Here is a 14,019-nt window from a genome sequence, read left to right as displayed (position 1 = left end):
TTCTGCTGCTTCCTTGCAGTATTCTGTCAGGACCTGTGGCAGCTGAGATCACACATTCATTTCAGTTCATGTCAGGGTGGATAAAAATCAGTGATAAAAAAACAACACAGATGTTTTTTATTTAAACCAGATTTTTAAATATTTAAACCGGATTTTCTAATATTTAAACTGGATTTTTTTAAAATTTAAATTGGATTTTTAAAAATAAAATGCTTTTGGAGGAAAAATCTTTCTAAAGATAGTTTTCTGTTTAAGTTACATTATAGTCCAAAGGCTATTCATTAGGAAATAAGGATTTGTTTTTGAATATGTAGCATGAGGCTTTATATGCAATGTTTAATTTTTTTGGTAAATGAACTCCATTAGTCCATTCACAATGTCATGCTCTTCCAGAGGTTTCTGTAAGATTATTTGGGGCAGTTTTTCTAATGAGAAGATATTATCACAGATGTTTGTTTTTGCAGTTCTCAAAAGTGTGAATTTGTGTCTGCAGAGATAATGTGCCTTTCCTTCACAAGAAAAAATGTTATAACATAAACATAAAGAGTTGAGGAAAAAACCTTAATCCCATTGTTCCTTTGCAAATTTATATCCACAGAATCAACCCCTTACCTCTTAAAGGCTAAGTTCCAAGAGGTTCAAGGAATAGATTGTTTGGAGTGGAGTAGATCTGCAGAAGTAGCTAAGTGTGAAGCAGTAAAAATGAAAGTGAAACCTTGTGAAAAGAATACTCCACGAGTCTTGGGATCTTTGTGTGATAATTGTGCAATTTTTGATAAAACTGTAAAAACTACTCTGAAAATTTATTATTCCAAAAATGAAACCTTCATCTGGTTGTAAACATTAAGATTATACCAGCAAGAACGAGTCTTTCTGTAAAAAAAGAAAGAAAAAGATTTAAACCAAGTCTTACTGACTAACGATTTAAATCTTGATTTAAATCGATTTGATTTAAATCAAATCCACTCTGGCTCATGTCAACATCAAGAGGACCTGAGCACTCACAAATGCTTGGACTGTCAAGAGACACTTATGAGGATGGCTTGCAACACAGGAAGGTAATTTGTGGGGCCTCCAGATGTTATTAGACTCCAGCTCCCATCAGCCTCAGCTATCATGGCCAATGTCCAGAGGTGATGGGCTTTGTAGTCCTGCAACATCCAGCGAGCCCCCAGCCCACTCTCTACAACCCTGTCATAGAATGAGAGCCAAATTTGGACCTCAACATTGGCTTAGTTTATCTGGTGAGTTTGCCTTTTGGAATCATAGAGTTTGACGGGATCTAGTTTAACCCATTGCAATGCAGGAATCTCAACTGAACTAAACTCTTGGGGGAAGCGTATTTATTTAGCAGGCAGAGAGCACCCCCAGGAGATGATATCACCGTTCCTGCTGTGAAAGAAGAAGTACCATATTTTTTGCTCTATAAGACTCATTTTTTCCCTCCTAAAAAGTAAGGGGAAATGTGTGTGCATCTTATGGAGCGAATGCAGGCTGCGCAGCTATCCCAGAAGCCAGAACAGCAAGAGGGATCGCTGCTTTCACTGCGCAGCGATCCCTCTTGCTGTTCTGGCTTCTGAGATTCAGAATATTTTTTTTCTTGTTTTCCTCCTCCAAAAACTAGGTGCGTCTTGTGGTCTGGTGCGTCTTATAGAGCGAAAAATATGGTATTTCATCCCTGCTTATCCATGTTCCACTCCACCACTAACATTTTCGGTTGTGGAAAGAAGAAAAGCAATCAAGGAGAGAGATATTGAGTGAATCACGGGATGGAGCAATGGAGAACTTCTGAAACAACAATGGGATATTAGCTCCACCCAAGGCATGATGGAGAACAGCAACAACTGGGAAAAGATAGACATAATATTTTACAAGGACAGAAAGAAAAATCATGGACAGAATCATTGCCACACATGGGAAGAACAGGAATATAGTTTGAATGCTTCTCCTGTAGCTTTATAAATATGTATCAATATGAATGGAAGTCGTTAATACTGCAGGTGTTGTATAAGGGATTGTTATTTGTACTGGAGTGCAATTGAAATTAATAAGAGTTTGGAACGCAGAAATAAAGAAAGTCACCAAACCATCAATTCTAGCACTTGGGGTCGGGGGGGACGGGACCTAAATTATATCCTTTGGCACCTGAATGATTAGTATTAGTAATTGTTTTATAATTTGCCATTGTTATAATGATGTTATTATTGGATTTTTGTAATTGAAAACTAATAAAAATTATTACCAAAAAGAGAGAGAAGAGATATTGAATGAATAAAGGCTCAGGGAAATAAATAGTATGTTGTTGTTCAGTCATTTAGTCGTGTCCAACTCTTTGTGACCCCATGGACCAGAGCACGCCAGGCACTCCTGTCTTCCACTGCCTCCCGCAGTTTGGTCAAACTCATGTTTATAGCTTCGAGAACACTATCCAACCACCTCGTCCTCTGTCATCCCCTTCTCCTTGTGCCCTCCATCTTTCCCAACATCAGGGTCTTTTCCAGGGAGTCTTCTCTTCTCATGAGGTGGCCAGAGTATTGGAGCCTCAGCTTCAGGATCTGTCCTTCCAGTGAGCACTCAGGGCTGATTTCTTCAGAATGGAAAGGTTTGATCTTCTTGCAGTCCATGGGACTCCTCCAGCACCATAATTAAAAGCATCAATTCTTCAGCGATCAGCCTTCTTTATGGTCCAGCTCTCACTTCCATACATCACTACTGGGAAAACTACTGGGGGAAAATAAATAGTTAACCCCCCTAAAAAACCCAAACACACACATGTTGGCAGTCTCCTGTGGATGCTTCTTGTACGTTGGCAGGAAGAGAGAGAGGAAGACATTTCCCGCTATTCTTCCTCATTAACCCTTACTCTCCTATTTGAATTACATGCTATAAAAGTGCTAGACTTTGGACTGGATCGGGCCCATATGGTTTTGGAGGGCTGGGTTCCCCCCCCCCAAGAAGTTCCAAGCAAGCCTCAAAGCCTTTTGGTGCAACGGGATACCAGTTTGCTTGAAAGTGAGGTCCCCGAAGTCTCGCCCTTTCATTTTCCTGAAGATTAGAAGTGGATTTTCTGCTTGTAGCTGGCAATGTTATGGTTGTCAGACAGCATCACTGTTCATAAAAGCCTTTTGGGGTGGGGGTGGAGGGTGGGTTGCCATTTCTCGGCTGATTTGCATGCGCTTTCCCTCTTTTAAGTCAGATCATTTCTGAAGATTTTTCCTTGCAAGAGTTTTTTGTATTCCGAGAGTCTTGTGGCCGTGAGGCCTGTGAAAATCCGCACCCTATTAATGTATGTAGCAGGAACAATAGAGAAGCTTCTCCCATTTGTCGTGAGAGATAAATATATAAAATTCTGCGAAACAGAAATAGAGGGGAGGGTTGCTAATTTCACGATGGGGGGGATACAGTATGAAAAATGTGGAATATGTGGATGCATTCACATCTTGAGAACAAACGAATTCAGAAAAGGGTAGCTGCTACTTTCTTCCTTGCAAGAACCCATCAAAAATGTTTCACAGCCAACGGTTGTACGGAAGTAACTTTTACTCAAAGTTTAAATGAAAGGCCCTGACTAACTCAGGTTTCAGTTAATTTCCATGAGTGTGTTATAAGAAAAACTGCTCCCTTTCCCTTATGGGGTATTCCGGAGCCTGTACAGAGTTCTTAAGTGGGTTCTCCTATCGGCAGGAGAAAATTATAGAGGCCAACCAGAGTATACTGAGAAGCAAAGCGGCTAGTAAGCCTGATCTTTATTCAAGGAACTGCTGCAACAGGGTCCCCACTCACCACATGCAGGATGTGGGATGTAAAACACAGGAGCAGTCAATGACAACATTCCTAGAGTGTACATGTTAGAACATGGGGAGGGATGTCTGTCCAGCAAGCAGGTAAACTTCCTGGGGACGCATTCCTCCGCATGTGACCAGAGGTGGCTGTGGCCTCACCTGTGCAGGTAATGATAAAAGCACAGGGCAGGCAGCCATTCTCTCTCTTGTCTCTCTCTCATCTTCATCTTCTGAAGGAGCAACATGCCCTCTTGGCTCTCAGCCAAGAGAGGACAGTACTATGTTCCTATAAGATAGATTCTAAGTGTATGTAACCTTTTTTTAAGCTTTCTGCCTTCTGGGATCATATTGTGAACAGAACATGAGTAAACTCTTTTATACTTTTATAAAGACTGTGTTGTGTCTTGTATTTTAAGAGGGAACAAAGGGGAAATTACCAGAGTAATTATTATAGAGGTTCTAGCGAACCTGTGCAGACGTTACCATTGCGAACTAAAAGGGGAATGTCATAAACTCTGCTGATATTTTGGGAACTTGTTAGTACAAATTGGATTAGGATATAATCTAACAATATATCCTTTCCTGCACCCCTGAACATTCCCACACAGGAGGAAGAAGAACCCTGAACAATGGTGAGCAAGCCCTTATATAGATTTTTTATATTGCCTACCCTGTAGCCCAAGACCTCCCCCCCCCAAAAAAAAAATCATACGACACAGAAATCCTGCCATCTGGCTGGGTTTCCCTAGCCACTCTGGGCGGCTTCCAACAGAATATTAAAATACAAAACCTATTAAACATTAAAAGCTTCCCTAAACAGGGCTGCCTTCAGATGTCTTCTAAAAGTCTGGTAGTTGTTGTTCTCTTTGACATCTGGTGGGAAGGCATTCCGCAGGGTGGGTGCCACTACCGAGAAGGCCCTCTGCCTGGTTCCCTGTAACTTGGCTTCTCGCAGGGAGGGAACCGCCAGAAGGACCTCGGAGCTGGACCTCAGTGTCTGGGCAGAATGATAGCGGTGGAGACGCTCCTTCAGGTATACTGGACCGAGGCCGTTTAGGGCTTTAAATGTCAACACCAACACTTTGAATTGTGCTCGGAAACATACTGGGAGCCAGTGTAGGTCTTTCAAGACCGGTGTTCTATGGTCTCGGCGGCCGCTCCCAGTCACCAGTCTAGCTGCCGCATTCTGGATTGGTTGTAGCATAGGACTCCTAATCTCAGGGTTGTGGGTTCCAGCCCTCGTTGGGCAAAAGATTCCCGCATTGCACGGGGGTGGACTAGCGGACCTTCACTGTCCCTTCCAACACTACAATTCCATGATTCCATGACACATGGACACTTGCCAGTCTACATTTTCCTCCACAACGGTATACAACACACTTCCTTGTCCAAACACACATGTGGGAGGGGCAGGGGAAATCACTCTTGAGCTAGCCGGAATGTCAGTCTTCTTAAAAGGGAATTATTCGGATAAGAGGGGTGGGGAGGAACCAGGGTCATGCCATGAATGAGGCGTCCTGGTCCTGCCACCTTTGTTAACAGACCTGGAAGAGATCATGGGTGGGGTTGTCACCACCCCTGTAACAAAAGATACTGGCAAGGAAAGGAGATTGCAGAGCTCAGAGCCAAGCTGCACGATTTTGCTACACCCATGCAAATATATTGCAGGGGAGGGAGAAAAAAAAAAATCTAATTTATGAAAATGTAACCGCACAGGCAGGGAAACGAGCTAAGCTCTGAACTAATCTTATGCTGGCGGAGTCAGCAAGAGGATTAAAGAGTGCGAAAAGCACTGGCGGGGAGAAAAGGAGATCTGTCATTTGTGACTTGATCTGTTCAGAGTATTGTAAAGTGAGCGCTGGGTTGGGGCGGCTCAAAGGAACCACAGGTCCTTTGAAAGATTCCCATCTCTGGTGAGATCCCAAGTTCTGCCTGAGGCACGGCAAAGGGAATAGGGGTTGTTTCGAGAAAGTGCGACAAAGCCATGAATGAAAAGATCTGGAGACACACAGACACACAGGCACAAAAACACACACACCTCTCTTCAATCTGAACAGCATTCCATTAAATAAATCAGGGCATCCTGTGAAGTAGGCAAAGGCGCAGACTTTGAAATGTACTTTTGAAGTTGGGTTGTGCTGGTATCAAAACGAGAACAATTAAAAATTATGGAATCCCCCAGATTCCCACAATGCTCATTAGGAAAAAACAAAAAACGCACACACAGAGCATATAACAAACTAGAAGGAATGGGCTTGATTACAAATGGGCAGAGAAGCAGCTGTTACACACAACCCTGCGTCCCAAAGGGGACTGTTAAATATTACCCCACTGATTATACATGAATAAATTAGTGCCCTTGGGTTAAATTATAATGAGGTACTTACTGACACATAAAAGCCCCCTCTTTGGCGGAGTTTTCATTATCATCAGAATGGACAGCTACAGAGGCAGTCGGCGATATAATAGCAAGCACCACCAAAAGCTCCATTCAGACAGCTCTTTGTTTGTTACATTTTTATCCTGCTCCAAATAACTCCGAGGCATCTCTCACCTGCTCCCCCTGGTTTTATCCTGACAACAACCCTGTGGGGTGGGTTAAGCTGAGAATGAACCCAGGACCTCCATACACACGGCCCAGGCTTCCGCATCCGAGAGACCACGTCAGTGCTGCTAACGCAGTGGTTTGACTTCACCCCTGGAGGTGCACTCCATTGTCTCTCGAGACAGACAGGTGCCACAAAAGAAAGATATCAGGTTACATTTATATATTGGGGGGAAACTTGGTGGCTTTTCAAGCTTGCAAACAGGGCGCCATCAATGAGAGGTTAAAGATGCAGAATTTGCCAACCATTATCTCAGACCCTCCTAGTGTCCCTTTTTCCAGGGACATTCCCGGATTTACAGAAGCCATCCTGGTTTCTGATTTGATCCCAGAATGTCCCACTTTTCCTCAGGACGCCCTTATTTTCATTGGAGAAATGTTGGGTAAGTCACCTGAAGTCAGCCGTGTTTAGGGAAGTTTTTAATGTCTGCTATTTTATTGTGTTTTTAATATTCTGTTGGGAGCTGCTCAGAGTGGCCGGGGTATAAAGAAATAATAATAATAATAATAATAATAATAATAATAATAATAATAATAATTGAAATGTTGGAGGGTATGCAGTTATGCAACCCACAACCCAAGGAGATAAGTAACTATACAATCTTTAGAAGGCATCTGAAAGCAGCCCTGTAAAGAGAAGTTTTTAATGTTCAATGTTCTGTTGCGTTTTATACCTTCTCTCTTCTTTCTTCCTCTTTGGTGATTACTCGTAGCTGAATAAGATTGTCTTCCTCTATCATATCACCCCTTAACCTCCTCTTCTTCAGGCTAAACATGCCCAGCTCCCTTAGCCGTTCCTCATAAGGCATCGTTTCCAGGCCTTTGACCATTTTGGTTGCCCTCCTCTGGACACGTTCCAGTTTGTCAGTGTCCTTCTTGAACTGTGGTGCCCAGAACTGGACACAGTACTCCAGGTGAGGTCTGACCAGAGCAGAATACAGTGGCACTATTACTTCCCTTGACCTAGATGCTATACTCCTATTGATGCAGCCCAGAATTGCATTGGCTTTTTTAGCTGCCGCGTCACACTGTTGGCTCATGTCAAGTTTGTGGTGAACCAAGACTCTTAGATCCTTTTCACATGTACTGCTCTCAAGCCAGGTGTCACCCATCTTGTATTTGTGCCTCTCATTTTTTTTGCCCAAGTGCAATACTTTACATTTCTCCCTGTTAAAATTCATCTTGTTTGTTTTGGCCCAGTTCTCTAATCTGTCAAGGTCATTTTGAAGTGTGATCCTGTCCTCTGGGGTGTTCCCCAATCGTTGGTGTTTATACTACATTTTTAAAAATTTGCCATGAGACAGTCTTTAAACCTCTCTTGTAGTCGGAAGCTACCCATAGTGGGCAGATAGGACAGGTATAAATACTAAAATTATTATGATTGTTGTTGAATAGGACGTCCCTATTTTCAGTGGAGAAATGTTGAAGGGCATATTCTCCTAATGCTTAAAAAGCCCTGCAAGTCCAATTTGACCAGAGCCAGTTTCAAGGCCAGTAAAATGAGAATTCAGCTCGGGCGGGGAGATCTGGTGGGGATTGGGCCCATGAGGCAGTTCCACAAGCCATGCACATGTGACCCACACCTGAAATCATATACAACACCAGGTGTGGAGCAGGTGGAGGCTGGATAGGCTGAATGGCTGAGTTTGCCATAGGGAACTCGATTATGTAGACGAACCCTGCAGAAGGCTGCTTTCTCAGCCAGCTGGTTGTTGGGTGTTTGGGAAGCACTGCACAAAGGACTCTGACAAGCTGGCGGGTCAAGCCACAGCCTGAGGCCTGAGCAGATAAAAAAGGTAAAGCACCCCTGGATGGTTAAATCCAGTCAAAGGTGACTATGGGGTTGCGGCACTCATCTTGCTTTTAGGCCAAGGGAGACGGCGTTTGTCCACAGAAAGATTTCTGGGTCATGTGGCCAGAATGACTAAACCGCTTCTGGTGCAACGGGACACCGTGAAACCAGAAGCACATGAAAATGCCGTTTACCTTCCCGCCGCAGCGCTACCTACTTATCTACTTGCACTGGTGTGCCTTTGAACTGATAGGTTGGCAGGAGCTGGGACAGAGCAATGGGAGCTCACTCCATCATGGGGATTTGAACCACTGACCTTGTCCAAGTGACCCACACCTGAAATCATATACAACACCAGGTATGCAGCAGGTGGAGGCTGGATAGGCTGAATGGCCGATTACGCTGATTATGCAGATGATCCTTTCTCAGCCAGCTGGTTGTTGGGTGTTGGAGAAGCACTGCACAAAGGAATTTGACAAGCTGGCAGGACAACCAACCGAGGCCTGAACATATTGCAGGCAAAGCCCCCTTGTGCTGTGGTTCCCACCAGCCTAAAACTAGCTGGCTGTTAGGTACTTGGGAAACCTTGACGTCAGGTGATTGGCAGGTGGGTTGTCACACACACACATGCCAATGTTGGCCTGCAGGAATGGAGACACACAATTATCTGGCCTGCTGGGCTAAGAAATCCCAGCTGGGTGCTGCATCTCACAATGCAGTGACTCCATCAGAAGGCAGAATCTTCTCCCCAGGACATTCCTGTGCTTACCACAGAAACCTGGACATGCTGGACCTTTTGCTAGTGCCTGTCAGCTGTCTAAGATCAGCAGGGGACCCATATGGGCTGCAGCACAACATGTGCCTTGGATTTGCAGGGGGGAGAGAAATTCTGAAACATTGCCAGGTCTCAAAATTAGAACCACAGGGAAAAGGGGGGTGGCGGATCCCCGAGGTTTAGATTCCCAGCTGTAGACAGCAGGGGTGCCAACTTGAATAAAATAGGGGGGGGGGAATAAGCCCCACCCATATAATTGATATCGTGATGAGGTGCGTGCACAGCTCCATATTTCGCAATCAATATGGGGTCTTCAACTTTTCTATGGGCTTCTTCTTCACAGCTCTCAATTCTTAAGAAAAAAATGTACCCACTATTCTATACCTTTCTGCAAGGTAAAGGTAAAAGTACCAAACAACGAGAGCTCACCCCATTACGGGGATTCGATCGGCAAACCCTAGGCTCTGTGGTTTAGACCACAGTGCCACCCGCATCCTTTACACCTTTTTGTAAGCCATGCTAAATCCATCAAAAGTGCCATGCATTGAAGTACCCACAACCCCTTGCATGTAGAATTATAGAATTGTAGGTATTTAATTAATTTCCTCTCCAAAAAAGAGACAGGGGGCTGCAGCTTAATGGCAAAAAAGGGTAACGGTAAAGGACCCCTGGGTGGTTAAGCCCAGTCAAAGGCGACTATGGGGTTGCGGTGCTCATCTCACTTTCAGGCCGAGGGAGCTGGCATTTGTCCACAGACAGCTTTCTGGGTCATGTGACCAGCATGACTAAACCCCTTCTGGCACAACGGGACACCATGATGGAAACCAGAGCACAAAGAAATGCAATTTATCTTCCCATCGCAATGGTACCTATTTATCTACTCACACTAGTATGCTTTTGAACTGCTAGGTTGGCAGGAGCTGGGACAGAACAATGGGAGCTCATCCCATTGTCGGGATTCGAATCACCGACCCTCCGATTGGCAAGCCCAAGAGGCTCAGTGGTTTAGACCACAGCGCCACCCGCTCCCTTGGGCTTATTCACACTAGTCTGAAGTAAGTTTGACTGAATGCAGTGGGATGGACTTCTCAGTAAACATGGATTGGATTGCACGAGTCAACCTGACAACAAGACCGGACCAGAATACTATTTTCACTTGAACACTTGTCACTCCATTATTTCCCCTCCTTTCCAGCTGGGTCTGTAAGTCTTCAGCAGCCAATGGAGATAAAGAGACTACCCTCACCTGGATTCCAGGGGTTTTCAGACACTCAATGAGCTGCCTCTGTGCCCTTCCTCTGAAAGTGCAGGCGGTTATTTATGTATGCCACTACTGTGGCCTGTGTTTTGTTAGCTCCCAAATGGAAAACGATTGAGATCCCAACTAAAGAAGAATGGCACCTTAAACTGGTGGAATATGCATAGGTTGCGGATCTAACTTATAGAATAAGAGAGCAAGAAGAACATACGTTTAAAGAAGATTGGAAAACGTTTATTGAACATATGGGGGGAAACCGTGTACACTTGAAAACATGGGCAGCATTAAGATAAATTCAACAGTGTAAATAAGTTTTGATGGAAGTAATAATGGAATACTGAATGGTTTCGTTTATATAAAATAGGCAGGGATTTATGCTATGCAAAATGAACCGTGGAAAGAAAAGCAGGGAAGTCATTGATATTTTAAGGTTGTTCAAATGAATATTCTAAATTGTAAAACAGAAAATTATAGATGATAGATAGATAGATAGATAGATAGTGAGTGCAGGTGGAGGTGCTCTCTCTTTGGCACTGGCGCTGTTGGAATGGGGGCACCCCAGAGAGTGGGCTGCTTTGCCTGCGCTTCTGCCCAAAGCAGTGCATCACTTTGCAACTGAATGTCCCAGCATCAACACCCACCTTTCAGTGTCTCTGGTGATGGGAAAGTAGACAGCTCCCATTAAGGCTGCAAACGCACTTTGGAGGGATGAATCTCCATTTAACTTGGTGGCACTTATTTCTGAATAAAGATGTTTAAAATTCTAAGACAGTGGTTTCCAACCTTTTTGGGGGCCAGGCCTCTCCTAAGCATCTCTAAAATCCTGACACCCCCCCCACATATAATTCTTATTATTCAATAAGTGAATTCCTCTTCACTGGAGGAAGCCTAAAAGCCCATTAACTTGGTCTAAACAAGCTTCCAAATTGCCCCCCTTAAAAATCAAATTGCCCCCCGTGGTTCTAAGAGGTGTGGGTGTCTCGATTTTAACTGTCCAAACAGACAAGAAGGGCATTTATCTGGACCAAGGAACAACCATGCAAACATTCAGAAATACAAACATTTCCCGATGGGCTAACACTAAGGCGTAGAAATTTGGCGAGGGCCAGGCTATAGATTGCGACCTTCGGAGGGTGAGCACCGCTCCCCAGTGCCCCCACACCCCACAGAGGCTTACCGAGCTTGCACTCGCCGTCGTGCGCCTTCCGGACGCGCTCCCGGCCGCTGTGGAGGGCGCGCCAGCTGTGCAGGTGCAGGGCGCACACGCTGCTGTAAGAGCGGCCGTCGGAGCCGCAGACGGCGCCGTCCTCCTTGCAGACGCAGCGCCCGGTGCCTTCTTCCAGCTCCTCTTCCTCGGCGGCAGGTGGCTCGGCTTGGCGCTGGCTGACACACACCAGCCCCGGGCCGCAGCGAGCGCCCCGCGCCCCTCCGCACCGCTCGCCCTCGGCGCTCAGGCACCGCTCGCAGCAGCCGCACTCGTCCCGCGCCGTCAGCTCGGGCGCCGCGCACCGCGCTGTCTCGCACAGCTCGGGCCGGCAGGGAGCGCACGCCGCCGTCTCCGCCGCGCTCCTCGACGCCAGGCACAGCCAGAGCGCCAAGAGCGGCAGCAGCAGCAGCCGCCGCGGCGGTGGCGTCGAGCTCCAGACGGCGGGCATCACGGCGAGCTGGGCAGGCAGACCAGGCGGGCGACGGCAGCTCAGGAAGGAGCCGTCTAAAGGGGCGCAGCGTCGACAGCAGAGTCAGGGGAGGTGGGTGGGGATGGCGAGAGAGACGCCCCCTAGACGACCACGCCTCCGCACTCAGGAGCCTCAGCGCGCGAACTGACCGCGACCGTCCTGCGTGCGATTCCTTAGCTACAGTTTTGAACTCAGCGGAGCCCGACTGCCAGCACCTCGAGGCTCAGGATCAGGCGCAAGCGCTGGTTCTGGAGAGAGAAGAAAAGCCAAGCGGTACGAGAATGGACGGGGAGTGTCAAGAGCCGAAGCGGATGGTGCGTCCTTGTGCGTAATTATCCTTTCTCCGCCTGCCTTTTCTCCTGGCCAAATCACCTCCGCGCCAGTAGCTAGACCCCCGCTCGCCAGCTGCGCTAAGGGGTTTGCGCGTGTTTTGTTCTAGCCACGAAACAGTGTTCTGCTTCAGCTCCTATCTGCTTCGCTTTGCGGGTTTTGCACGGTGTTTTAAAAACATTACCAGGGATTGACCACATGCAAAGACCTACCGAGGCTTCCTTGTGCCATTAGCGAAGAGGTATAGCGCCCCCTTGCACCCTGGGCAAGGAGCAACTGGCGGAGCGTGCGGCGTGCCGGAGAGCCGTTGCCCCGGGCGCACAGAGATGCCCGTCAAGCGGCTGGGTTTGTGCGGAAGCTGAAGAACAGCACCCTCTGCGCCCTGCCTGGGAGACGCGGCCTGGGCGAGCGGAGGGTGAAGAGTGCCCTCTGCGCCTCTCCTACCCGGTGCATGAACGCCCGCCCGTCGGCAGGAGGGCTGGGCAAGGCACAGCGGGTGCTCCGCCGCTCCAACATTTCGCCAATGAAAATAGGGATAATAATAGTAATAATAATTCCCCACCCGTCTGACTGGGCTGTCCCAACCACTCTGGGCATATATATAATGCACAATAAAACATCACACTTTTTAAATAAAAGGGCTGCTGTAGGGCTGCTGTCAGATGTCTTCTAAAGGTTGTACTTATCTCCTTGGCTTGGGGGTGCATCACTCCATACCCTCCAACATTTCTCTGATGAAAATAGGGATGTCCTAAAGGAAAGCAGGAGGGACAAGGGTGGCGCTGTGGGTTAAACCACAGAGCTAGGACTTGCCGAACAGAAGGTCGGCGGTTCAAATCCTCACGATGGGGTGAGCTCCCGTTCTTCGCTCCCTGCTCCTGCCAACCTAGCAGTTCAAAAGCAAGTCAAAGTGCAAGTAGATAAATAGGTACCACTCTGGCGGGAAGGTAAACGGCGCTTCCGTGCGCTGCTCTGGTTTGCCAGAAGCAGCTTAGTCATGCTGGCCACATGCTGTACGCTGTCTCCCTTGGCTAGTAAAGCGAGATGAGCGCCGCAACCCCAGAGTCGGCCGCAACTGGACCTAATGGTCAGGGGACCTTTACCTTTACAGGAAAGCAGGACATTCTGGGATTAAATCAGAAACCAGGAGGGCTTCTGTAAGTCCGGGACTGTCTCTGGAAAATAGGGACACTTGGAGAGTCTGGAACTGTATCGTCACCCCCCCCCTCTTGCACCCTTGAGCCCTGCTGGGTGCTTCACTCATACTTCTAATACTCTCATAGGTAAAGGTAAAGGCACCCCTGACCATTAGGTCCAGTTGTGGCCGACTCTGGGGTTGTGGTGTTCATCTCCCTTTATTGGCTGAGGGAGCCGGCGTACAGCTTCCGGGTCATGTGGCCAGCATGACTAAGCCGCTTCTGGCAAACCAGAGCAGCGCATGGAAACGCCGTTTACCTTCTCGTCAGAGCTGTACCTATTTATCTACTTGCACTTTGTGTGCTTTCAAACTGCTAGGTTGGCAGGAGCTAGGACTGAACAACGGGAGCTCACTCCGATTCGAACCGCCGACCTTCTGATTGGCAAGTCCTAGGCTCTGTGGTTTAACCCACAGTGCCACCCGAGTCCCAATACTCTCATACCTGACACTATTGGCCCAGCCCTCACCAGGGATGGGATTCTTCCACCAAGATGCCCAGAGGAGCATGGACACCTTGCCCAGCAGCCTAGACCAGGAGCAGCGGGCGAGCACAGAAAATAGCTAATGCAAAAGCACCTGAAGTTACAGTTTCAAATTAGGTCA

The 14,019-nt window shown here is 47.1% G+C and overlaps 1 protein-coding gene across 1 annotated transcript in view; it reads right to left on the bottom strand.

Moving 5' to 3' along the window:
- Positions 1 to 11,926, bottom strand: part of IGFBPL1 (insulin like growth factor binding protein like 1) — a 41,562-nt gene extending 29,636 nt beyond the window's left edge. The window contains exon 1 of the mRNA XM_081845565.1: positions 11,390 to 11,926. Coding sequence (XP_081701691.1) covers positions 11,390 to 11,867 — 478 coding nt within the window. The 5' untranslated portion in view covers positions 11,868 to 11,926. The remainder of the gene's footprint in view (positions 1 to 11,389) is intronic.
- Positions 11,927 to 14,019: the final 2,093 nt, after the last annotated feature.

Source organism: Podarcis erhardii, assembly GCF_964252035.2.
Source record: "Podarcis erhardii genome assembly, chromosome: 17".
Classification (NCBI taxonomy): domain Eukaryota; kingdom Metazoa; phylum Chordata; class Lepidosauria; order Squamata; family Lacertidae; genus Podarcis; species Podarcis erhardii.
This window is presented reverse-complemented; position numbering and strand designations above follow the sequence as displayed.